General features: G+C 40.2%; 1 protein-coding gene and 1 non-coding gene across 2 annotated transcripts; both read left to right on the forward strand.

Moving 5' to 3' along the window:
• On the forward strand, window positions 1-25,258 carry KPNA4 (karyopherin subunit alpha 4). The gene is made up of 17 exons (XM_040566914.1): window positions 1-343; window positions 7,653-7,697; window positions 8,473-8,562; window positions 8,649-8,678; window positions 8,760-8,812; window positions 10,502-10,597; window positions 10,718-10,803; window positions 13,397-13,483; window positions 14,356-14,525; window positions 14,624-14,668; window positions 16,033-16,164; window positions 16,399-16,527; window positions 18,145-18,249; window positions 19,849-19,920; window positions 20,627-20,789; window positions 21,441-21,535; window positions 23,347-25,258. The coding sequence occupies exons 1-17, from the start codon at window positions 275-277 to the stop codon at window positions 23,443-23,445; spliced, it is 1,566 nt and encodes a 521-aa protein (XP_040422848.1). The 5' UTR covers window positions 1-274; the 3' UTR covers window positions 23,446-25,258.
• Window positions 16,870-17,181, forward strand: LOC121075207. Its single transcript, XR_005822810.1, has one exon.

Raw genomic sequence — 25,258 nt, forward strand, 5'->3', positions numbered from 1 at the left:
AGGCTGCCCCTCCCCCTCCCCTCCTCTCCTCCCCTCAGCGCCCTCCCGGCCCGTTCCGCCCGGCCCCGGCGGCAGCGGCGCCCGGAGCAGGCCCGGCGGCGGCGGCGGCCTCGCCTCAGCGGGAAGGGAGCGGAGAGGGGAAAAGAAAGGATCGAGAAAGGAAGGGGAAGCGGAGAGGAACCCATCCCGGCGCGTTCGGGTCCGGCAGGCGGCGGAGGAGGCGGAGGAGGAGGCGGAGGAGCCGCGCTCCCCCCCCCCCCCGCCCGCCGCCGCCATGGCGGAGCAGGAGAAGCTGGACAACCAGCGCCTCAAGAACTTCAAGAACAAAGGCCGCGACCTGGAGGTAGGGCCCGCGGGCGGCACGGCCCGGCCTGCCCCTGCCTGCATCCGCCTGGCAGGAGGAGGAGGAGGAGGAGGAGAAGATGGGGGGGGGGGGGAGGAGGAAGGCGGAGGCCGCGCTCCGGGCTCGGCCGCGGCCGTTGGGCCCCGCCGTGAGGGGCAGCGGCGGCTGCGGGAGGCCCGGCCCGGCCCCGCTGCGCTCCCCGCCGCCACACGGCGCCTCAGCGAGGGGCAGGGCCCGCCGCCAGCCCCGCCGGGCCTCCCCCGGGGCGCCGCGAGCCTCCGTAAATTCCCTGTTATCCCCTCTTTATCGCAGAAATAACCACCCCGACCCGCTTCATTTCCCTCTAAACAGGGCGAGCGGCGGTGTTGTAGCGCCCGGTTGGGTGGCGGTGGAGGCGGCTGCAGGCTGTGCTGCCCGGCCTGTGAACTTCTGGGCGGCCGCGCTGCTGCGCACGCGTTGGAGGAAGCAGCCCCGCGGCCCGGCCATGAAGCAGAGGGGAGCAGGGAGTTAGGGCTGCCCTAGCAGATGTTCACGGGGTAAAACCGGGCGCCACGCCTCGCCCAGCAGCCCTTTTTGGGGAAACCTGCGCGTGGTGAGGTTGTGAGCCAGCAGCGGGCCTTGGCCTTCCCGTTTCTGCTTTCCTTCGGCCTCGCTGCGTGTCCCCGTGGTTAGCGTGACACCGTATCCTAGCCTTAAACGTGACGTACAGAGTGCGGTATTTTTTTAAATAAGGGCAGCGTTTGAGTTGCTGTCATTCATGAAGACATCTGCCACGTTTCCCACTTGGGTAATCAGTAATGCCTCAGTTTATAACTTTGATCAAACAACGTATTATTCAGTTATATACAACGCTCGGTGATGCCAAAAAAGTTGGAAGTGAGAATAATTGCTGCAATGTTTACTGATAGCGTTGTTAGCTTTGTTAGCAACTGTTTGCTAAGATGTTCATTTGTTTTTGTATAAACTGTCTTGTTATCATCAAATAGATAACTCTAAAAGCAGGGAGAGTTTAGAAGGGTGCACAGTAAAGCACGTGCTAGCACATTAAAAATGAAAGCAATGGGAAAATACAGGTTGCAGCTCATCGGTGTGTTCTACCCTGTGGTGCCTACGTACTGAGGTTTGAGGTAAATCAGCTGAAGTGGGAACGTTCAAGGTGGACACACACATACAAAAAAAAAATAATAAAAAAAAACAAACAAAAAAAAAAAAACACAAAAAAAAAAACAGTTGGGCACTTGTGCCTCAGGAAGCAGGTAGCCTCTTCAGTATTGTTCTGAATTTGCTGAAGCATTTAAGCGGCCTTCTGCACCGTGACAGAAGCCCTGGTAGGCCGTGTTAAATTTTAGACACTGACATCTACCCAGCAACTCTTGGAGCATACGCTTGCTACTTAAAATAACTAGCCGGGATGGTTATTTTTCATACAATGGCTCAGGCTTATGGCTATCGCTCGTTAACTGCTTCCGCGCCACATGTGTCGTTAGCGGGTGAGGTGTGGGTGATGTCTGCTCCCAGCCAAGTATCCTATGGCAGCAACAGTTGCTAATGAGTATATTCAGCTGGCTCCCAGCGCCGGCGATCCTGCGCTGCTTCTAGCAGAAGGATGGCTTATTTACTTTGCATAGGAAGCCAGCGTTTGATCTTTATCTCTTCCCTTCGTCTTGCCTCCTTCGCTCTTCCCCCGTTTAACCTCTGCTGAGGTTGTGCTTTTAGCCATTAGTTACTTCTGTTCAGCACTGGTGATCCTTCTGTTCTATGCCAATTTGCCTCCATTTGGCATATGAGAAAAACTGAATTATCCCAGTATTAGGTATTGGGAATGCCAAATTCACAGGTGATTCTAGAGGCTGTGAGGGCTGGCATGTTGCAAATTACAGACTTATAAAATAACATATATATGCTTACACATCGCTCAAATCAGCCCATTTATGGTTAAATGCTTAGCAGTTGCTGTCACGTTGTGCTTAGCTTCCAGGTCTTCCCTTCCCAGAAAGGTTATTGTGTGTCTTATAAAAGACAGAAAGGGGATTTTCAGTGTTTTAGCTTCAGAAATGCTAAGCATTTATTTAGCTTTTTGAATACTTACTGAGTTAAAGTTGGACTTTCATTTTCCAGTCCATATCAACGTGCTTCTAAAAATACAAAGTCTGGCCTTGAAAAAAAGAACAAAAACACGTGTTTTACGTAGCGTTTAGTGCAATTCCTTCATACAATTAAGCGTTGGGTAAACATGCGTGCACGGACATGTCACCTTGTGAGCAATTGCTGCCATGTGTTTTGAGATGACAGATTGGTGACAACATTGGGAATAGAGAAACACAAACCGTTTGCTTGTTCTTTTTTCTTATTTATAGTACTGATTAGGGATTTAAAAGGTTATTATGCTCAGTATCTGAGGAGTCTGTGGCAGGAGAGCAGTAATTTGTAGCTGACAGGGCAGTATCTCTATGTACGAGTCCCAGTTAGGAGGTGCAGGATGCTGCTAAGCTCTTCCAAGATTTAAGTCAGAGCTGTGGGGGGGGAAAAGAAATTGCACTTCCATCGTGAGAAGGAGACGGCCTTAGAGAACTGCAGGAATGGTCACTTGTTAACATCAAAAAAAACCAAAATCATACTGAAAAGAGTGCTTATTTGTTGTCTTATAATAAATTATGCAAATGCTCGTTTACTAGGAGAGCTAGCTAAGGTAACTTTACTTTTTTCATCTTTCCTCTTCCATGAGAAACAGGTTTTACTTGGCCTTATTTTTTTTCCTTGAATAAGAATGGATGAGCTGTTTTCTGTTTTTTGTGATAAGAAATCTTATTTTCTAACATTTTTCTCATTGTAGTACCATAGACCTTGGAATCAAATACTAGATCTTTCTCTTTTCTACAAAGAAAAAGTGCGAGTTGGTCACTGCATCTGCAGTAGAAAGAGTTTTGTGAATGAGCTGTTCCTGTGTAATTCTGTTTGCTGCTGCTGCATGCTGGGGTCTCAAGTATAAATAACCTCGCTCCTGGGAAGGGTGGAAAAGAATTTTTTGCTGTTTTTGTTTTAGCAGGTGATTAGAAATTTTAGGTTCTTTAGTTGCTTACTGCAGCATTCAAGTTTAACTGACGTTTAGGTTTTCTGAAATGAAATCAAAGCTGTATTTTTTACGTATTATTCCTTTGGAAAGACTGGAAGAAACTGGTGACTTTATGCTGCCCTTTTCTTCCCTCGCTTGCCTGTGTGGTTGGGTGAGAAGTTAAGAATTGCTTTAATAGTGCCAGCACAGGAGAAGCGTCAAACAGCTTTCCGCTCTGTAACTGAGAAACGCGTGATGCAAAATGAGGCTAGCGTTGTGACGCAGGGTACTTCAAAACCAATGTTGGAGCAGCTATCGAGTCTGGATGCTTGAAGATTAGCTGTGGCAGGACTTTTAAGGGTTGCCACTGGAGTTCTCTGGGCTTGTAATACTGCCGATGTGTTTGGAAACACCGAGGAAGCTTTAGAGGATTGAAAGGAAGGTAATGTCATGAGAGATACTGGCTCCCAGGTGGTTAGAAGCTTTTCAACCTTTTCTGTGTCCCACACAGAATACTTTGGTTGCAATTCCGATAGGAAGGAACTGAAGGAGAGCAGGAATTTCACTCTGAGCTAGTTAAAAATAGGTTCCATTATGCTGACTTGCGGTTCTGTGATGAAGCTTACACGCTTTGTTTAAAAAGTCATACTTCTCCAGGAAAAACTAGAGTGACAGCATGCACCATGTCATTAATTTTCTTTTTCTTTTTGTAACAGAGAGTCCCTGTTACAACTCCAGAGCAGGCGGAGTTGCTGAGATGTGTTTTTCAGGTGGCGCCTTGTAGAGACCGTGGGCATTAAAATTCTGTGGGGTTTTAATCTGTGATCTTGAGAGCAGACTTATTGCCGTGGTCTGCAAATGACACAAGTTAGTATAGGAGGGAAATAATAGATAGGGGAGGGCCTAACTCACTTTTCTGGAGTTTTACCAAGTCCAGATGTGAGCTTGCAGACACCTCTGAGGAGTAATTCCCTAGTTTTGCAGTTGAGTGCAATTTATTTCTGTGAAGAATGAGACCGGGTTTCGTAGTCGCAGCGCTGGGCAGCCTGGCTTACAGACCAGCCTTCTCGAACTGTACAGTAGTCGGGCACAGGGCCGTAGCAAGTGGTGCCTTTGACAAAAGCTTCAAAGTGCCGTACAGCCCGCCGAAGGTGCTGGAGGAGTGCCCCCTTTCCCCCACTCCCCCGTGGTGTCTGTCAGCGGGGTCGCAGACCAGCCTGGTGCTAGCGCAGCTTTCTAGGGAGGGAGATGGCTGAAGCAGCTCTGCCCTACAGCAACTCGTGCCTGTGCAGTCCTGCTATAGGAGCAGTGCCTTTGGAATGGGGCATAGGTGAAGTTTGACTGATAGTTTTATGTGTGCTGTCAAACCTTTTTCTTGTTGAAGATGCACAAACAGCTGCTCAGGTGAAATACTTTATAGTAGCGTCGCCCCAAAAAGGATGGAGACAGACTGTGCGCGTGGTAGGGTTGGGTGTTTGAGGAGCAGGGATGCAGAGAGAAGTAGAAGAGGGGTCAGGGCACGTCAGCTGAGAACAAGCTCCAGGTAGGTGCCAGTATCCTGGGAAAGGGCTGGCAGGTCTGAGCTGTTCCTGAGGGTGGAATGCTTCTGAATCAGGTGCTGCTGTGAAAAACACTGGAACGTGTCAGGATCCCACAGCTAACACGGGATTTGGGTGATCAGCTGAAGGGCTTGAACGGTAACGTTGCTATTGAAGTATGGCAAGGAGAATGTCGTCTTGCGATCCATCTTTATGTATGCTAATTCGTTAGGTGGCCGTAACTGTTATGGCCGTAAAGGTGTTTGGTCATTCTCACTTGTGTGAGATCACGGGGGCTTGGTACAATTCTGCAGTCTTTTTGAGAGAGTTTTCCTCATTTTATTTTCTACTTGAGCGTGCCAGGTCAGTAGGCTCTGGAGAAATTACGCTGAACGCTACGTAGGGCAGAGGTTGAGAGCAGGAGCCTCCAGCAGGATGCGTGGCTGTAACGTCGCAGCGCCTTCCCAAAGCCCCTGCGTGGCTGGTGGCATCCGGGAGTGTGACCGCCATCAGGTTCTCTGGAAGGGCAGCAGCACTTTGTGCGCGGATAAACGACCGAGAGCTTCACGCCTTCACCTCTGGTCTTCGGAGCCACCGCTCATCTTCACTGGGATCCCGGGGTCACGCTCTGCTGGGCTCGAGTTGCACGCGGCTCCCGTGGGCACGGCATCCTGCGGTGCCTGCGCTGCAGGCAGGGACTTCCCCGTGCCCAAGTGATGTGTGCTTCGTGACGTGCTGCGCAGCGCTGGGCCATGGGCTGCCCTGTGGCGGTGCCAGCGGCCTGCAGTGTGCGTTTAACAAGGGCACGTGCGGGGAGATAGGTGCTGAAGGAACTTCTCTGCGTTTTGTGTCAGTATAGGCCTGAGTTGGAGCCACTACGAAATGTTAAAGCTTCATTTCTGTACTTGTAAGAGAAGTATTACAGCGGTGCAGAGCTGGATTCATAAAGATTTATTATCAAGTACACTCTTTCCCCTCTTTAGAGATTGCACTTTTGAGATTCTCACGGTCATCTGAAGAATTCTAAGAAATATCTGAAAAGCTTATCTGCTGTGGAGAGCAAGTCCTAGCAGTGAATCTAAGCAGCGTCGGACTCCACTATTAATTCTAGTTTTGATTGACCTAATAAGTCCCTGAAGATGCACATATTTTCTGGCTACTTGCTTTGGTGCTTTTCAGTGTGGGACAGGCAGTGTGTACTTGGTTGTTGTGCCTCTGCCCCGGTGGTTCCAGGTGCTGCAGCTGCATTAGGTAGGCATGTGCCTTGCCTTTTATATCACGGGAAGCTGTTGGGTGTGGGTGTTCCTCACCACTGTCGTTAGCCTGTTTTTCTCATGATGAACTGCATTTTGGTCCTCAAATGAAGGATGATGAAGGGCTCTACCTCCACAGCAGTGGGGAACCGTGCCTGCTTTTCTACTCCCATGCTTTCTTGCTCCCTTTTCCTTTAATTACATCCTTTGAGACGGTAAAGTATCTTGCTCAGAATCCAAGTTTTGATTCTGATAAAATGCACATTCCTTTCAATAAAAATAATTACGATCCTGAAACTTGAGCCATAAACCTTACCTTCAGAGCTGTTTCTTGCCACCATCCAGAAGCCATCCTAGCTGCTCCTCTTCCTCGCGTCCTGCGTTAATGCAGTCCCTTATGCTCTGGAATTGCCAGTGGCTCAGTAAAAACGCAGTTGTTTTAATTCTACTCGTTCACTGTAGAGCTTGAAGTATGGAATAAAATCACTATAGACTAGATCAAGTGACTTTTCTTTTTCTGTTCACACTGTGGTAACACAAGCACTAGTAAACCAATTTGTATATGTACAATTCCATCTTCTTCTGGGTACTGTAAATGGGAGACTGTAGAAAACCAAACAGATTTGTTCTTACAGTACCAAGGGTTTTATGTGGCTTTCATTTCTAAATAATATTTTCGTAGTTCAACTGTGCTTATTAGGTCTCTTAATTTGAACTTGTTTAGGAACCTATTCCCCAAGGCACCAAGCTAGTTCTGTTTCGTACATTAGTGAACGTGCACAGCTGAAATCTGTGGATTTGCTGCAGTATCTGGGAGAGTCAAGTGGTGGTGCGGAGCCTGGCCTTGGGGTGAGGCAGAGCTCTGGTACAAGCAGCCATGTCTCGTGTGGCAGAGGACGCTCACGGGTACGCCGGTACGAGGAGCCTGGTGGCATCATGTGGAAAAGGGCGTGCTGTTGTCTGGGTCTGCTTATTCTGAAGAATTAATTACTGTCAGTTGTTGCTTTAGCAGCTGTACTTTGTTTATACGAAGGATTACCTGCGCAATCTGAACTTCAGCCTGCTTTTTCAGTATAGTTTATAGTTTCTTGAATCAAGAAAGGGTCATGAATACCAGGCAAACTTAGTGTGCTTTGTTACTTTGCCATGGTGCTTGTAATACTTTCGGTGCTGTTCTGTTTTATATACAACTCCTTTCAACATTGCCCTTTAAGACAGTTGTTTATTCTCCCATTCAGTATACTTTCTTTTTTCAACACAGACCTAGGAGAGACTGTTTTATTATGCAATAATACAGACAAAAATAATTATTTCAACTTCCTGTTTGATTGCTACTTCTATAGTGAAAATGAATTCTTGTGTATAAGTACTGTTTAAAGTGCATGAACTTGGAAATAGTTGTGCAAAAGCTTAATCACTTGAAATAGATTCAGAACGTAATGTACTTTGGTTTTGATTCTTTTCAGACTATGAGAAGACAAAGGAATGAAGTCGTTGTGGAGTTGAGGAAGGTGAGATGAACTAGTATTGTTTCGACAAAATGCTATTTGGCTATGTTGGCTCTTTAAAAAATAAAAATTAAAACAAAACCTGTTGTGTGTTCTGCTGCAGGTCACCAGGAACACCATTGTTAAACTAATTGTCTCTGCTAATTCTGTAGAGGTGCTTTGGTTTAGAAGGAAGCTCTAGACTTACCATACCCAGTACTAGAAGCTTTGTATTTCACAGTTTCTGTCCAGAAAAACAGAGTTGTATTTGTAATCTACTGAGGAGAATAATTCTTGCTTTTGCAGCAAGGATTTTACTTCTAAGGATTGTAACTTTAAAGATTTTAAAAGGCTTACCTTTTTTCCTTTCAAAACCAGGTGTTATGTCTGGAGACAAAGCTGTTTTCTTTCCCAAAACTGTAGTTCAGCACTGTTTAGAGTAGTCATTGGAAATATAATTCCTGAGAAATGTAGTCATAACTTGAATTACTTATGGGATGAACAGAAAAGTAGCTTCTGGGAATGGCCTTGTCTTGTTATAAATACTGACAAATAAGTTGTAGTGTCACTGATGGATATGTGAATATGAAACTTCCAACAAAAGTACAGTTAATGCTGTAGATAAAGTTGGAGAATTTTTCTAAGCAAAAGCCATTTCCAAAACGCGCTTCCCTCTATTGCTTTTTCCAACTTCTTGAACATTGGAACTTTTAACAGTAGCGGTGAAAGAATGTCTAGGATGCTGGTTTAAAAAAGAAGCTTCTCTTCCATTCTTAACAACCCCCCCCTTCTCTTTAAGAACAAAAGAGATGAGCATCTTCTGAAGAGGAGAAATGTACCTCATGAGGATATCTGTGAAGATTCTGATATAGATGGTGACTTTAGAGTGGTAAGAATTAACTTAACTTGAAACCACGTCTTTACTTTTACTTCAGAGATTTCTGATTTCTAACTGGTGTTTTATTTATTTTCTAGCAAAACACTTCTTTGGAAGCAATAGTACAGGTAAAAAAAAAAAAAGAAATTGTCTGAACATCATACATATCACGGTGATAAATTCTGAAAGGTCTAAATTCTGTCTTTCAGAATGCTTCAAGTGACAACCAGGGTATACAGTTAAGTGCTGTGCAGGCTGCAAGGTAAGACGCTCTTCTCAAATATGCTATTTTCATTCTTTACCATGCGCTTGAATTCAAACAATGTATTCCAGCTTAATTGGAAAAAGTGTGTCGTTTACTGATTAAAAAATTAAAATCAATGATAAATAGAACTTCAAATAAAATACCTGGTTCTTTTAAGCAGTCAAAATTTTTGTTATGTACAAATAAATACTAGGATTCATTTTTGTTCAGTACTCCATAGTACAGTAAAATATAGCTAGCAGGGCTACAAAGTCTTTACGTTTAAATACAGAAAGAACTGGCAAAATCCTTTTTGCTAGTTCTGTCGTGGATTAGGCCACTAAAACCACCTCTTGTTTTAAGAGGAATTCTCTGTAGTTGCATGTGTTGAAGCGTCCTAAAATACTTGTATAAATTTTGCTTGCATAAATTCAGTATTTAACTGCTGTTTCTTGAACCTCCTGCTTTGTCATTGTAGCAGAGAGCTACAGCTTTGCATTTTTACCCGGTGTGGCTGGGGGATGTGCAAGGGAAGACTTCCGTTTCACCTGACTTCTCTTTTGTATCTGGAAGTCAGTTTGATGTTTGGGAGTTAATGTATTTAAAACAGATAAGGGAAAGAGCAGTTTCTGTGCCTGTTTCCATTAGGCAACTTGCCTTCTTCAAAAAGCTTTATCATCTCAGGGTAGTATTGTGTAGAACAACACTGTAGTAAATAGAGCTGTTCTAAGGCAAGTTAGGCTGAAATATAGTGGATTAAGCCTGTTTTAAAAGGAAATGGGAACATCCATGTGAATGTCTTAACTTCAAATTAGTTTTCAATTTTAAAAAATTAAAGTGTTAAGTCAGCACAGTTGTTGGAATGGCCTTAAGTATTTTTAGAGGAAAACAAATGCTTTTCAGCCTTAATTAATCTGTACCACCCTTTAGTCTGAAGTTGGAGCAGGGAGGAGAAATCTTGCCCACGTCTAACCCCCCAAAACAAACAGCTGGAATAACAGGAATAGAAAACTGATTAGAAATGCTTTTTTTAAATAAATTTTTAAAAACCACACTCCCAAAACCTGAAGCTTTAATTGACTCTTGTAATAAGAATTCTCTGCCTGTTTGAGCAGGTGGTTTGTGAATAGTCTGCACTGTGACTGTTTTGTCACTGAGCAAGAAGAAGAAACAAGCTTCTGCTGTTCCTGTCAAAGCAGCCAGGATTGTCTTATCTCCTTTCGTGGGTGAGGGAGGGAGAAGCTGCAGGAGGGTGTAACTGAGTTACTCTGGTGATCTATATTTTACTGACTGACTAATTCTGAAGTTTATTACCGGAGAAAACATGGTCATTGAAAAAGGCAATGAATGTAGTAACTTCATTTTTTCCAGTAATTCAGTAATTTCAATTTTGGGGCTTAGTTATTTTCCCTTACTATTGAAAACAATCCTGTTTCATCTTTGAGATTGAGGTAGATACTAGGTAAGAAAATTCTCTGCCAGAAGATAGTGCAACACTGGAACAGTTTGTCCAGGGATGTTGTTGAATCTCCCTGCACGGAGGTTTCCAAAACTGAACTATCTGAAGCCATGACTGACCTGATTAAGCGTTAGCAATAGCTGCACTTCGAACAGAAGGCTGGACTAAACAACCTCCTGAGATCCTTTCTAGTCCTCACTTCTTGTTGTATGATTTGTCTAAGTTTTGTGGTTTCTTTTCCTAAACAGAAAGCTGCTTTCCAGTGATCGCAATCCACCAATTGATGATCTAATAAAATCCGGAATATTACCTATTTTAGTGCACTGTCTTGAAAGAGATGACAAGTGAGTATTTCTGCAACTCGGAATATTATGTTGTTGTGAGGATTCTCAGAATTTAGCTAAAGTGCCTGTGAGTTCTGGTTGAAAACTCATGTTGCAATATTTTTTTTTCTTATTTTGTAGTCCCTCTTTACAGTTTGAAGCTGCATGGGCTTTGACAAACATTGCATCTGGAACCTCTGAACAAACACAGGCCGTAGTTCAATCTAGTAAGTCCAACAGTATTTGATCATTGATAAAGCATGCACTGTAGCTTCCACAAAAATAAAAAGATCTGAATGATACTGTAAAGAACATCCACACTCCTGTTTCTCTGTATCTCAAGCATGTTCACCAATCCATGTGATAGGCTTGGTCCTTTCATGAGATAGCTAGGATGGTTGAAATTGAGTTGTCAATCACAGGCCCGTCGCTGAAGGACCTGCCCATGAAGTCTCCTGCCAGAAGTTCTACTTCTTCTCTGGCAAGCAGCATCAATTGAAGTGCACACCTGCTTTTGTTCTTCATTTTCTCAGATTTTTAAATTCAGTTGGGTTTCATGATGGTGAGTAATCTCTTCTGGGAACTCACACTTGTAGCAGAGTTATCTCTGCTGGTTTTCAGTTTTCAAATATTATAAAATCAAAAAAAAAAAATCTCATCCAGCTCTCTTCCAAAATCAAGTTGAAGCAAAAACACTACACTGGCCTTCATGTTTTGAGGAATCTGAAGTTTGGGGTGGAATTGTACTTGAAATCTGAATTGCCAAGTACTGCAAGCTATCTTCTGTACTTCTAACGTGGCCTAAGTGATCTGAAAAAAAAAAAGGGGGGGGGGCAAAACAGAAGTGTGATGAGAGCTTCTTCCTTGAGACCCATGGAAGAATCGAACAAGCATTTAAACAAAGCTTTGTCTAAAATCCAAAGAAGAAATACACAAGAATTGCACTACGTGAGATACCATTATCTTTAATGGTTGGAATTAGTGTTGTATTGCAGTTTGTGCTGCTGATACTGTTAAACATGCTATGCTTCCAACAATGAAAAGACCCAGAATTATACCTAATTTTTTTTTCCCCAACACCACCATTATATATTGACTACTTGGAACTTCTGTTCGAAGTAGTAAGTAACTCTAAAATGTGTATTGTGGTTTAAGTGATGAAATACCAATGTTTCTTTTGTTAAGTAACTCTAAAACGTGTGTTGTGGTTTAAGTGATGAAGTACCAGTTTCTTCCACATCTTCCATGACTGACTGTTTAACTTGAGTGATTGAGGTAGATTGTCTCTTTTTCACTGTTAGTGCTAGGCAGTTACAGGCTTCTCACAACCTGTGTGTTGTCTGGCTTTATATTTTAAAGTAAGAGGTATATACCTCTCTCATAAGGAAGTTCTTAGCACCAGCACCATCTTGTTTGTTAGATGGCTGGGTGGGTTTCATCAGTTCTTAATCGGAAAAATAGGTTAATTATCAATAGCAAATTTGAAGGAAGTTAAGGCAGGTGACGTCAGTCTAAGGACTTCTTTTAAATGAATGTGTGCTTTAAGACTGCATAGTTGGCAAGATTGGTTACCCTTGCTTTTACAAACTCTGTTAAGAGCCTGTTAACTTTAAGGGTCAAATCCAGGCTTTATCACAGTATGTATCATTGCTAATACTTGTAATTTGCAGTTGCATCTAGAATTTTCTTTAGGAAACCTAATTAGTATATATTGCTCCACACCTCTTGATGACTTAGAACACTTCTCTTTTTAAACCTAGCTTGTTGATGGATTGAAGATGAGTGCCAATTACAGTAATTATCTTTGTGATGGTCTTTGATTTTTAGCTAGGTCTGTGTGTGTGCTCTATATTAGCTGACCTAATATTTAAAACGTATGAAAGTATGTTTTATTTCTTGTAACGATTGCTTTAATTAAAAAAAATGGTCTGTCATTTTTCTGAAAGCACGTAATAGTTATTGGGGACGACTCTTTTCTCTTGCTTGTAGGCGTTGTAAAATACCTCTTTAGTAGAAAATATGAATTCTCTTGTGATGTTTTTTTTTTCAAAAAAAGTTCTATGTTGAAAGTTTTACTACAAAATACCAGCGTCTCTTAAAATTTCATGTGATCTAAAGTAAATGAGTGTTTGTTTCAGATTAAACTTTGTCATTAATGTAAGCAAACATCTTTAGTGCTAGGGTTAAAGAAAAGAGACTAGTTACTTAACTGTGGTGTGGTGCACACAGAATGTGCTTTAAATATTGGTTCAGCTTTAGTTTTAAACATTAGGAGGATTCTTCTGTCTGACCCCAGCATGAGGTAGAAATGTAGCTGCCTTGATGAGTTTGGGGAGTTTGTGTGTTATCATTTGGAACCTTGTTACTGTTCAATCAACTGACTCCCTTTTTTGTCATGTAATGGCAGCATTTGAAATCATCTGTTCTGCAGAGATCTGCTAGGTTGTCCCAGTATGTTGGATTACAGCTCTCAAATTGAATACAGTTGGAACTTAGTGGTCTAAAATGAGACTTAAAGTTGAGGATGGGGTATCCATATTAGACCAAGATGACTACCTTCACAGAAACAGCCACTGTTGCAGTACATATACTTTCATAAGGATTGTCAAAAGATGCTGAGTGTAGAGTCTGGAAATACGAGAGGAAAAATACACAGTGACTTATTTCAGTATCATCTGGGAGGTTAAAGTTCTGACCAATACTCAACAAAGGGAGAAATTTCTCATGCAGTCTGAAATTTTATTTAAGTATGTCAACTATTTTGTCTTTTGAGAGATATATTTCTTAACAATTGCATGGACTTCTGTTTGTATTTTTCAGATGCTGTGCCACTTTTTCTGAGACTGCTGCATTCACCTCATCAAAATGTTTGCGAACAAGCTGTGTGGGCTTTAGGAAATATCATAGGTTTGTGTTACTCCTGCCACTAAAAACTAAGTTCCTTTTGAAATTGAATGAATAAACTAACTAGGATTTTGTGTTAGAACTTGGAGGTGTACAACTGTAAGATAAAAAGCAGTTGTTGCTGGCAGTCGCCCTGTTCTTAACTTCTTCCTGTTTTCTCTATCATGCATTAAGGTATACACACAAAAACATGCCTCCACATTTTCATTGCAGGTGCAGGAAAACAAATTATTGGCAAACAGGCATGCAGATTGTTAGAATGAAAACTTGCTTTGGGTTCTGAAATTTGGCCTCAGCTCACATACATTGTATAGAATTCTAGATGAGTTGTGATCACTTGGTCTTCTGTTTGTGTTTTTTGTGCAAACTTTAACACTTTTCTGTTAAGAATTTAGTTGTTTTTAATGAGTGGTTCAAAATGAAGCAACTGGACAGGAGGCTGGAGGCTTTATATAAGTGTGTAATTGATAGATCTAGATACGTATATCTACATAGTTCCGAAGCTCGTATTCTTGAACTTTGTATGCATTGCAAATAATCAGAGTTTTAAATACACAAAAGTTACAGTAGACTGACTGTTTCATAAGCATGGATGCTGAAGAGTGGATCCAGTATTATTTACTAAGTAGCCATTATTAATAGTTCTTTAGATATTATTTTGTTGGATGTATGCAGAACCAGGTGATGCAGTTCAGTCTCCCAAACAACAAGGTGTTGGACTTGTGCATACATTATGCTTTACAACTCAGTGTCTTCAGGTTATCTTTAGGGATTTGCAGCCTGTTCTTAATTTAAGAGGATAATTTTGAGGTGATTCTTCTTGTGAATGGAATGTGATGATCATTGTCTTCATACTGCTTTGGTATCTTAAACAGGTGATGGACCCCAGTGTAGAGATTACGTTATTAGTCTTGGAGTAGTGAAACCACTGCTGTCCTTTATCAGCCCATCTATTCCCATAACTTTCTTAAGAAATGTTACTTGGGTCATGGTCAACTTGTGCCGTCACAAAGATCCTCCTCCGCCGATGGAAACCATTCAGGAGGTGACTGAATTACTCACTGCTCAGTCAGTGTAACTGAAGTGAAGCTGAGTGTCTGAATGCCTTAAAAATAACTGTCTAATGGTTCTCTTCCTCCTCAGATCCTTCCAGCTCTCTGTGTTTTAATTCACCACACAGATGTAAATGTAAGTAATGCCACTTGGAGACAGTTTTGTGTTCTGGTGTAGTTTTTTACGTGAATCATAAAGCTTGCCATACTTGAGTAACTTTCTTCTTTAAAAAGATAAATAGGTTCCTTCACATTATGGTAAGCTTATTTTGATATCTCTGTTTTTAAGCAACAGTTACAATTTTGCCTTATATTTCTCTCTATATTTTTACAAGTACTTACTTGAATGTGCTTTCCCTACATTTCTCCCAGCTTTTCTCTGTTTTTCTAAGTTCATCCTGATATGAAATCAGATTGCGATTTCACTTGTTTTTCTGCGAGCATTTATTAATAGATGTACATGGATTTTTGACTAGCACTTAAACTTGTGGCTGTAATGAAAAATCTGTGTGAACAAGAAGAAAAAAATGGGTATCTGCATATATAAAATATTAAATGTTAGCTAGTATTAGGTGTTGTTAATACACCTGAGACATTAAGTATGGTCATTAGGTTATTTTAATATTGAAGTAAATGACTTCACTAAAATTATGAGATTTGTTTCGGCAAGAAGCTGACCTAAGTCAGAACTATTTAAGTTTTTATCTTTGCTATACTGAAGTTGTAGTTCAGTTGTTTAAGTTATGGCAGCACTGCTTTACCAAAATGTTTAAATATAATTAAAATGTGAACTTAAGCTAATATACTATACGCTAATTCTGTGTATATAAACAGGTGAAAATGAAGCTTATACAAGTATCTTGAGATCGTTGTATTTGTGGATCAGTTAGAAGTTGTTAGCTCAGTCATTTTTTGTAAGCTGTCACTTGAAATATCCAGATCTACTGTTGCTGAAATTTGCTTCTCTGTGTGAATATTTAAGCAAAAGAAATTCTAAGTTGCTGCTGTACCAGACTTCAAGAAACTTTTTAGCTTTTTTTCTTAAACATTTTGGCATGATGTCAAGAAAAGTAACTTGATCTTACATGACGTGTGGAGCATTTGCTTTAGAATGCTGAATGCCCCTAGTTTATTTCCTAGGGCTTTCTCTTATTTCCAGGGGACCATCTTTCATATCTCATGTTGTCCAACAGTACTTCATGAAAAGGGCAGATGTTTGATTTTTTTTTTGTTTGGATGGTGTTTATATCCTTTACAATTTTAGCTGTAATCAGTGATTTAGCTGTTGTTCAGCTGTTTTTAGTCTCTGTATTCTTAGGAGCTAGAACGGGTCAAATAGCAGGTCTAGTTCTGAATTATTTAGAGTGAAAGGTATGAAGTTTGTGGAGCAAAGTAGGTTATGGATATGAATCTGCTGTATTTCATTAGTTCTGGTTTAAATATATTTTTTGTAAGACTGATACTCCTGTGCTAATTACAAATAAATGTTTTTTATGTTAGATATTGGTAGATACAGTCTGGGCGCTTTCATATCTAACGGATGCTGGCAACGAACAGATCCAGATGGTGATAGACTCTGGAATAGTCCCTCATTTGGTTCCTCTTCTCAGTCATCAAGAAGTTAAAGTGCAAGTAAGTTCGGATAACTTGAAGGAAGCGTTACTCAAAATGTAATACTAGAGAAAGTAGCTGGTTTCTATTTATAGACTGTGTTAAGGTGTAAAAAGTACCTTTTCCTGTGTGATGTGGCATTTGTATAATTTTTTTTAACCATTTGAAGGTATAGAATGTGCTCAGTTAGAAAAATCTTCGTTCTTTCCATTTAAAAGATTTTTGTGTGAATGAAGTGAATGTGTTCTGTTTCAGACTGCTGCACTGAGAGCTGTAGGAAACATTGTCACTGGTACCGATGAACAGACACAAGTAGTTCTGAATTGTGAAGCTCTTTCACATTTTCCAGCACTTCTGACACATCCCAAAGAAAAAATTAATAAGGTATGTCACTGCAGAATTTGGACCCGATTGGTAACTCCTTTATATTCAGCTTAGCTCTCTTGGAACCCACTTAATGTAGTGGGGTGGAGATTTGAATAACTAATTACAAAATACCAGCTTATGTCAAGATCAGATAGGGTGGTGATATTTTTTTTCTTGAATTTGAGATCTGTAGGAAAATCTCTGAGGAGCTGCGAACTTGTACTTGACAAGAAGGGTTGTTTTCTGATTCTTCTAGTTTAATTTCATAAAAATTCAAGCTTTATCTTGTAATTCTGGCTGTTGACTTAAAAGTTAGAATTCTTGATACGTGAAACATCATTTTAATTAAACTGACTCTCTTGGAAGTGATGAAATAGAGATAATTGGATGTCTCTTTGAATGGCGAGTGTGTGATAAATAGCATTTAAATGGGGTGGGTGGGTGGGGAAGTGAGTGTGTGTGTGCATGCGTGTATAGGAGAGGCTTTAAATGGGGGCACTGATAATGAAGTGCTGATTCCGGAGTGCATCTGAGGCATGTTGTTAAATTCTGGGGTCCTGTTTTCCGACATTGCCGATGATTAAAGCCCAAAACAAGCTCACCAAGACAGGCCTAGGCATCTTAAATCTCTAACAGGTTCATTAATAGAAGTGATCCTGTGATCTGATCCAAGAGACTCAGTTGAATTTTCAAGTACGGGAATGTGTGAATTTCTGAATCTCATCTTGAGAGAAATAATTGTCCACAAAGTTCTCATCCTGGTTAAGTTGAGAGGAGAGGGGAACCGAGAGAGTGGTGGGAAGCTTCTGGCAACGAAGTATATCAACTGTAAGATTAAAACAAGGAGATAGTCTGAATACACTGACAAATTTTATGTGAAACTGTGTTTATTATTTTTGACTAAAGTATAGGCTTCGCATTAGGAGGTGGGTGGGCAGGGAAGGGCTCTTGTTCCTTGTTTAACATAGGAATTCATACATAGTCTTTGGCTTAGTTCACCATTTAAATGTGAGGACTGGGAGGGCATACTCGCAAGGGAGGGAAAAACTTGCCTTAAACGTTTTCCTAGACACCTCCATTTGTGTTGTTGAAGGGGCGTCTTGGGCTAATAGAAAGCTCCTTCAACTTTACAGCATTCCTGAAAAAAACAAGCATTTAAATGATAGGTAGTGCATTTTCTTAATGACTGACGCAAATGAGAAATGTTGTGGAGCAGTTAGAATACATCTTTTACCACTCGTTTGGAAAATGTGCTGGTTTGTATTTTGGAGCTTTTCTGACCATCAGCTGAAAACTGCTGTACCGTCCTCAGTAACAGAATCAGTTAGAAATGCTCATATGTAGCCTTGTTAAATACTTTTTCTACTTAGTCTGTGGATTTGGGGTTGTAACTTGGTTACAGTGAAAGACTGAAGAGTCTTGCAGTATTTCCCAAGGCGAGACTGTCATCTTTGTTTCCTGTAAGTCTAGTTTGCATTAGGAATTCAGATACGTACAATCATTTCTTAATTATGTTTGAGTATTGCATGAATTGCAGATCCAAAAAATATGAATGTAAAAACTTGCTGGTGGAAATAAAATACAGTATACAATAGTATCCGAATTAATGATTTCTCAAATCTTTTTATTTTGCAGGAAGCAGTGTGGTTCCTATCTAACATCACTGCAGGGAATCAGCAGCAAGTTCAGGCAGTAATAGATGCAAACCTTGTTCCAATGATAATACATCTTCTAGATAAGGTTAGATAACAAGAAGGATTTAACTGTTCATTTCCTTAAGTGGGGAAAATGACACTGAATTCATTGCTTTGTTTTACATAGTACTGTGAAATGGGGGGGGTGATAATGATAATTTCTACCCTTAGCATTTTCATATGTTGCAAGATGTACATTACTGTTTTGGATGATCTTTCACAAACAGCATGTTGAATGTATTAGGGGAAAGAAGCAGATCAATCCTTCTTGGTTCCTTCTTAGTCTTGTTTAATTTTTTTTTATCTTTGTAAAGACTGGGAGCAGAATTCTGTGCCCAAATGTAACACAAAGAGGTACGGATGGGGAACAGTAAGGTAGTTCCCAATGTTTTGCCAGAGTTTAAGGACTTAATTCTCCTTTGTGTTTCCCCTGCCTTATCTGGGAACCTAAAGACATGCTCAACAGTTGCATTTATTAACCTGTTCATTTGCGACATTTATCAAGTCTGAGAGTAGTCCAAGTAATGATACTGTAATAGTAGATCATGGAATGGGAATGTCCCGTCCGTTTTTTTAAGAAGTAAACCTATCAACAAAAAGTAGATGGGTGTAGGAAATAACTGTGGGTGGGTTTCAGTTGTTTATTTGCGGAAATGGCAACATGCTGTATGCCTGTATAGATGTACACTGCTTTTCAGTGATACATAAGCTTGCGGAGATGAAGCTTTTATTGCCCTTTTTATTAAATAGTGAATTCACGTAGATGCTATCAAACACTTCTGAATGCTTTTCTCATGCTTTTCTAGTTTCTCACTGCTTGTTGAGTACCAGGGCTTGAATGCTAATCAGTCATCTTTCTGGGCTTCAAATACCTGTTTTGGATTTCAAATGTAGAACCTTGGTGTCTTTTAAAACACTAGTATCCAAACTGCATTGTGTTTCCAAGGATCTGCCGTATGAGAAAGAAGGGAGCTAAAAGCATGCTTTTGAATGGAAACAGTACCACGTTATTATCTTTCAAAAGTTTCCTACTTTTTGCTTTGCCCATGACTTGATTTTTCTTTCCTGAAGTGTGGAAGGAAGCTGGAAATACCAATCTCATGATGTTTTCAGCCAAGACAAAGATGGAATGTCTTGCACGTGAATAAAGGCTGGGGTTAAGACTGAAGAAATACTTGTCTTTTCTTGTTAGCATTCATAAATGCTAACTTACTGGTCACTGAGAAAAGCATATGGGACACTTCTTTTTTTTAAAAAGTTAGAAAACTTGACTAACTTCAGAAGCAGACAGTTATAGTATGTACTAATATAGTACGTAGGGTATGTTTATCAAAATGGACACTTGCCACTTATCGCTCCCTGTAATATATGACAGCTGTTGATAAGGAATGTGAGAGAGGGGAGTGCTATGTTTTTTCTTCACTGTGCTACAAACAAATTTCCCGTGGAAGATCAATAAAAACATGGTTGCAGGGATGGGACGAACACGCTGCAAGTAGACTCAAACATCTACGGGATCTGTTAGTTAACTTCCCTCCTTAACGAAAATTGATATGGTGTTACCGTGGAGAGTTGAAGCTTTTACTAAAATACTATGTCACATAAGAACTGGAATGTTTACTTCTATTTACTGTTGTAATTTTAGGGTGACTTTGGTACCCAGAAAGAAGCTGCTTGGGCAATAAGCAACTTAACAATCAGCGGAAGAAAAGACCAAGTGAGTCAAACCTTAAGAAAAGGTCCTTAGACTTCTGTGCCAGCATTATGAATGTGTAGATTACTCTCCAGTTCAGTAATTTTTTTCCCCTTCTTCCACAAGGGATTTAGGAGTGAATTTAGTTTCTCTTTTTGGAATGAACTGAGATCAGGCATGTCAGTGGGGATTTGGGTGGAGACACTTCTGTTGGGATGGGGCCTAGTAGGTATGAATAATTGCGTTCAGGCTCTGATAAGAATCTTGGTCATTCGGCACTAGTACCTTTTTTCCATTTTTTTTCCTGTTTGGTAAAGAATGTCATAATTATAATGATGGCAGCCACTGAGTAGAAATACACTAGTTCCCTGTTAACCCAGAATATTAAATCGAGGGTGTGTGTCTTTCAAAGATGAGGTTGAAACTTTTCTAATACTGAAAAACTTACAGTATCTACTACTTGTTTAAGCAGTATACACATATATTGCTATAATATACATATATATGTTGCTATAATAATATATAATATAATATACCCAAATAACATAATTCATAGATGTTACCTTTTCGTGCTATAAAAAAAAAAATCTGAAAGTGACTGCTACAAACTAGTCTTATCCTGTTTGGTAACTGAGTGCTTTGATTTCATTAAACTTGTCTGCTTGTGTGCTTCCGGTGCATTGTTTGTCACACTCCTGAGATCACTACTTTTTTTTTTTCCCCCCCCTAGGTGGCATACTTAATTCAACAAAATGTAATTCCTCCCTTTTGCAATTTGCTAACAGTGAAAGATGCACAAGTAGTGCAAGTGGTTCTGGATGGACTAAGTAATATATTAAAAATGGCTGAAGATGAAGCAGAAACCATAGCCAATCTTATAGAAGAATGTGGAGGTATGGTGCTTAATTGTTTTTGTACTGTTTTGCAGAAATTGATTGTTTAGCCTCCTGCCACTTGCCTTTGTGTGTATTGGCGCAGGTGTTTTAAGCAAATTATTCTTGTGTGCTCTGCACCTGTCTGCCAATAACTTACATCATGCTGGAGTTACTTGCTGTGTAATCGAGCTACAGATCAGTAAATGGTGTGTATTGCTGCTTCCAAAAACATGTGGATTTGGAATGTCACAGGTCATGGCAACCACACCAGGTGTTGAAAAGATGTTTCTAGGAAAAGGAAGTATGACCTAGTACTTACTGCCCCCGGCCTTCCCCCTTATCTCCAAAGATTTCCCCAACCACTCATAGGGGGAGAAGAGAAAACAATAATTGCTGGAATTGACCTTACGGCTTTTTTTTGTTGTAGTATGACCGGATGTACTTTTTTGTTGTAGTGTGTATTCCTCTACCTCTGATAGACTTTGCTGAATCTCTAAGAAGCTTTTATGCTTAAGCATGTCAAGCGGGTTTTAATAGCATCTTACTGAGATTCGCTTTATGCCTAGGTTTGTTTTTAATGATTTTGTATGATGAGGCCTTACAGAGAGGGATGGTTTTTTGTCTGAACTCAGTATTTTAACTTGACTGTCTTTTGTGTGTTTCCTGTAGGCCTGGAGAAAATCGAACAGCTACAAAATCATGAAAATGAAGACATCTACAAACTGGCTTATGAGATCATTGATCAGTTTTTCTCTTCGGATGATGTAAGTATGTTATAGCTCTGAAATCTGTTTTTGTAATCGTTTGGTTGTTTTCATAGACGTGGTTCAAAAGGGCGACAACAGCTCTAAAGACTGCTTTATAGAAAAGAGCCTGTTCTTTTTTCAGAATTTTTTTCTACCCAATTCACTGATGAGCACTTACAACAGTGCTGCACATATGTACGCAAAATTACAGACTTATTTCAGGGCATTCATTGAAACTGTAGCTAGCATTCTTTATTAAAATTCCATCAGACCAGTACTGACAGAATATGAAACTAATTCTAAATATGATTGAATAAAAATCTAAAATGGGCTATTAAGCGCATGGAATTTTTAACTGGATGCCACAGCCTTTCTGAATAGTTGATTATAGGCAATGATGAGAGGCTTTTAGGATTTTGAAGGACATCTGTTTAAATAAATAAAAAGCCTTGTCCTGATCTGTATTCCTGAGTGGTGCAGTTGCATAGATAGTGGAAGTAGGATGAGTTTTCATGTAAACAGCCTGCTGGATGTTACCACCATAACCGATGAATATGAATTACTCTGGCCTTAAGCGGGACAACTTTATTATGCTGAAGGTTTGCCCTCACTGTTTGGGTTACTTGCATAGATCTTGTGCTTATAACCATGGGTTCTGAAAAGCTTGCCTGTTTTTAGTCTGGATGAGAAAAGCAGGATGCCAGTGGACAACTCAATGAAGTGTCATAGCATTGGATTAGTTGGTGTCAATAGCATGAACTAGTTGCTTAAAACTTCATCAGAGTCAGTGACGAATGAGCCCCTTGTGTAACCTGTTGCATATCTTCCATTCTTCGTGATGACCTATCGAAAGTTCTGATAGGCAATTTAAGCTGCATCCTGAGGGAACGAAAGACTAGCCTTCAAATAGTTCGCTGAACTGCCAGCTTCTGACTAAGCTTGGTTTTCACATCTGATAAGCTCCCTGCTGACTTGAGTACCAAGTCTGAGATTCTGCTTCTTAAGAAAAAAAGATTCTGAATAGTAATTGCAGAGGTAGGTGTCAAGTGAAAGTAAGGGTACATCAAGTGAAAATAAAGATGGGCTGATCAAGAATGTTGTTTTCAGCTTAAACATATAGTAGTAAACATGTAATACAAATCAAAAGAGGGTTTTAGATTTGTATGCACTTTAAATCATAAAATAAGCTGACTGCATAGAAAGGGAATACGATGATGTCGGTCTGCATCATGAAACGAGGGTTTTCTTGTTAGCTGAACAGCTTTCAGGAACAGATTACTGCAGAAATGGTAAAACTCGGTAGGGCATGTTTGCAAGTGGAGGTGGTGTTTTTTGTTAGTGTCCCATTTCTATGCAAACAGTAATACAGAGGTCCCTTTTAGGAACTCAGATTTTGTGTATACCACGGGACTTGGAATTTAATATGCTACCAATTTGGTAACCTGTATACTACCTATTTAAATTGAAACTGCAGTTTCAGCTTATTCCTTACTTGATTTAGTGATATTGGTTGTTTCTAAGAACAGTGACACTTTATAAACTGGCAATAAGTATGATGTTTGACTGACAGAATGCTTGCGAAGAGTGAAAACTTCATAAGTGAGACTACTGGGTGCTACGTAGCCTGTCTACTAAATAAAATCTAAACCATTTCAGGCTAACTTACTGTGTCATAATAGTACTCCTACTAAGTTGAGAAAGATCAACAAGAATTTATGCAATGAAGGAGATCAATTGAAGGGAGAAAAGTTCTTTAAGATTATCCGTCTCTTTTTAGTGAGGCTTTTGTGTTTCTGTTCATTCTTACGGTGTTCTTGTTCTTTCAACAGATTGATGAAGATCCTAGCCTTGTACCAGAAGCAATACAAGGCGGAACGTTTGGTTTCAATTCATCTGCCAATGTACCAGCAGAAGGGTTCCAGTTTTAGAGTGGTATTTTGGAAGTTAGGTACAATGCAGCACTGAATAAAAAAAAAGGTTTGATCCATCAATCTTGGCTCATGGGATCCGCTGCTGCATTAAATCGGGAAAGAAAATGTGAAGATTTCATTTGGAATCACAGAAAAGCCCAAATGAAGTCAAGATGGCGAGTGGGTGCGAGTGAGAATGAGTGGCAAAATGTAATGAAAAACTTCACACTGAATGCTTATTTAGATTGTTCAAAGAAAAAGGGCTACAGGTCAAAGATCTTCAGTGCCTGAGAAGGAACAATGACTTACTAGAGCAATTGGGGGGAAATGCAGTGCTATCATCATCAAGCCTTGTAAGCATAAGAGAATAGGATGCCCATATAAGTCCAAGGAGAATGAGCCCAGGCCTTGCTATGAAGCACCGTGTGAATGGACAACATTGAATGAATGTCTGGACTCGATGCTGTGGAGCCAGGCTCATGTTTCAAATCTGGGGCTCTTCAGTCATGAAGCAGACTCCTAGTCCTGGAGTGGCGTGTGTACGAGAGTATGGTTGTGATGCTGTATGTGAACGCATGCAAGCTTGATTCGCCTTCAGGGGGCTGATAATAAACCTAGTAAATCATCAAAATGAGTTCATAAGTGTTAACTTACACTGGACACAAAAACAAAGACCGGTTTAGCAGCAGACTCTGGTTTACTCCTGCAGCCTGTGTTTCTTTTTTTGTTGTTTTTTTCCCCTCTTATTTTTCTTTTAGTTATTTTTAAGTTCTTTCCTGTATGGCTTATTAGTTATTTGTAAAGTCAGAATTTCAGGAAGGCTTCCCTGTGCATTTGCACCAGATGAATGTTTGATGTTATGAAAAGCTTTCCATATCATCAAAACTAATTTGTAGATTTTTGCATGAAAAAAATCATACATTTCCCTTCAAATAGACTGTGTTGCAGTACACAAGTTACCATAATAGTAGAAAGCAGTAAAATGTGGTTAATAAAATCTCATCCTTTTCATTTTCAAAGATAACATGAAGACCTTTGCATGTGGTAATCTACAGCATAGTTCATTTTTAGATTTTGTTGAGTCCTGTAACCAAATGTTTCCGTTGTGGTAGAATACCGTGCTGTGTTTCAATGTTACTTGTTTTCAAACTTTGTTTTCTATGAAAATGATATGGAAACTTCTAAAAATGGAATTTGGTGCATATGTACTGCCGAATAAAGACCGAAAAGAGGTGTGAATAGATGTACAAATCAAGTCATGGTTTGAACACCTTTAATATGCCTAATCCAATTGTTTTAGACTCTTTTTATCTTAGATGTAGGCAGCCATGAACAATCTATTTTGAGCCACTTTAGAGAGAACTTTGTATTTTTAAAACTTGCACAAAAGGGATGCAAGTGTTTTTATAATTGGAGTAATGCCTCAGTTTTGAGGTTCTGCACACTAAATTAAAGGTGACATTACAAATTTGTACAAAATGAACTCTTTATAAGGTGGCTCATTGTAGGAAATGCTGTGCCTTCCCCTTTGAGCACAAGTGTTGCATGAACAACAGTTTGCTATAATAAAACATACCAGATTAGCCACCATTAGCATCTATATCTACCTTGTGTTTTAAAATCAACTGGTAATTCTGAAACACTGTAGAATGGATAAAGATTATTTTGTGATCATAACTCTTTGTTGGACTAGAGTATTTTTGCAGCATTCCTTGTCATCAGAAACATGGTTAAAGTTTAAAACTAGAAGCAGCGGAAACTAGCTTGTGAAATTTATCCAAGTAGAGTGCAGGCTAGGCTGTCTTGGGGAAATAAACATTAAAACTTGCAA

Source organism: Cygnus olor, chromosome 9, assembly GCF_009769625.2.
Source record: "Cygnus olor isolate bCygOlo1 chromosome 9, bCygOlo1.pri.v2, whole genome shotgun sequence".
Taxonomy (NCBI): Eukaryota; Metazoa; Chordata; class Aves; order Anseriformes; family Anatidae; genus Cygnus; species Cygnus olor.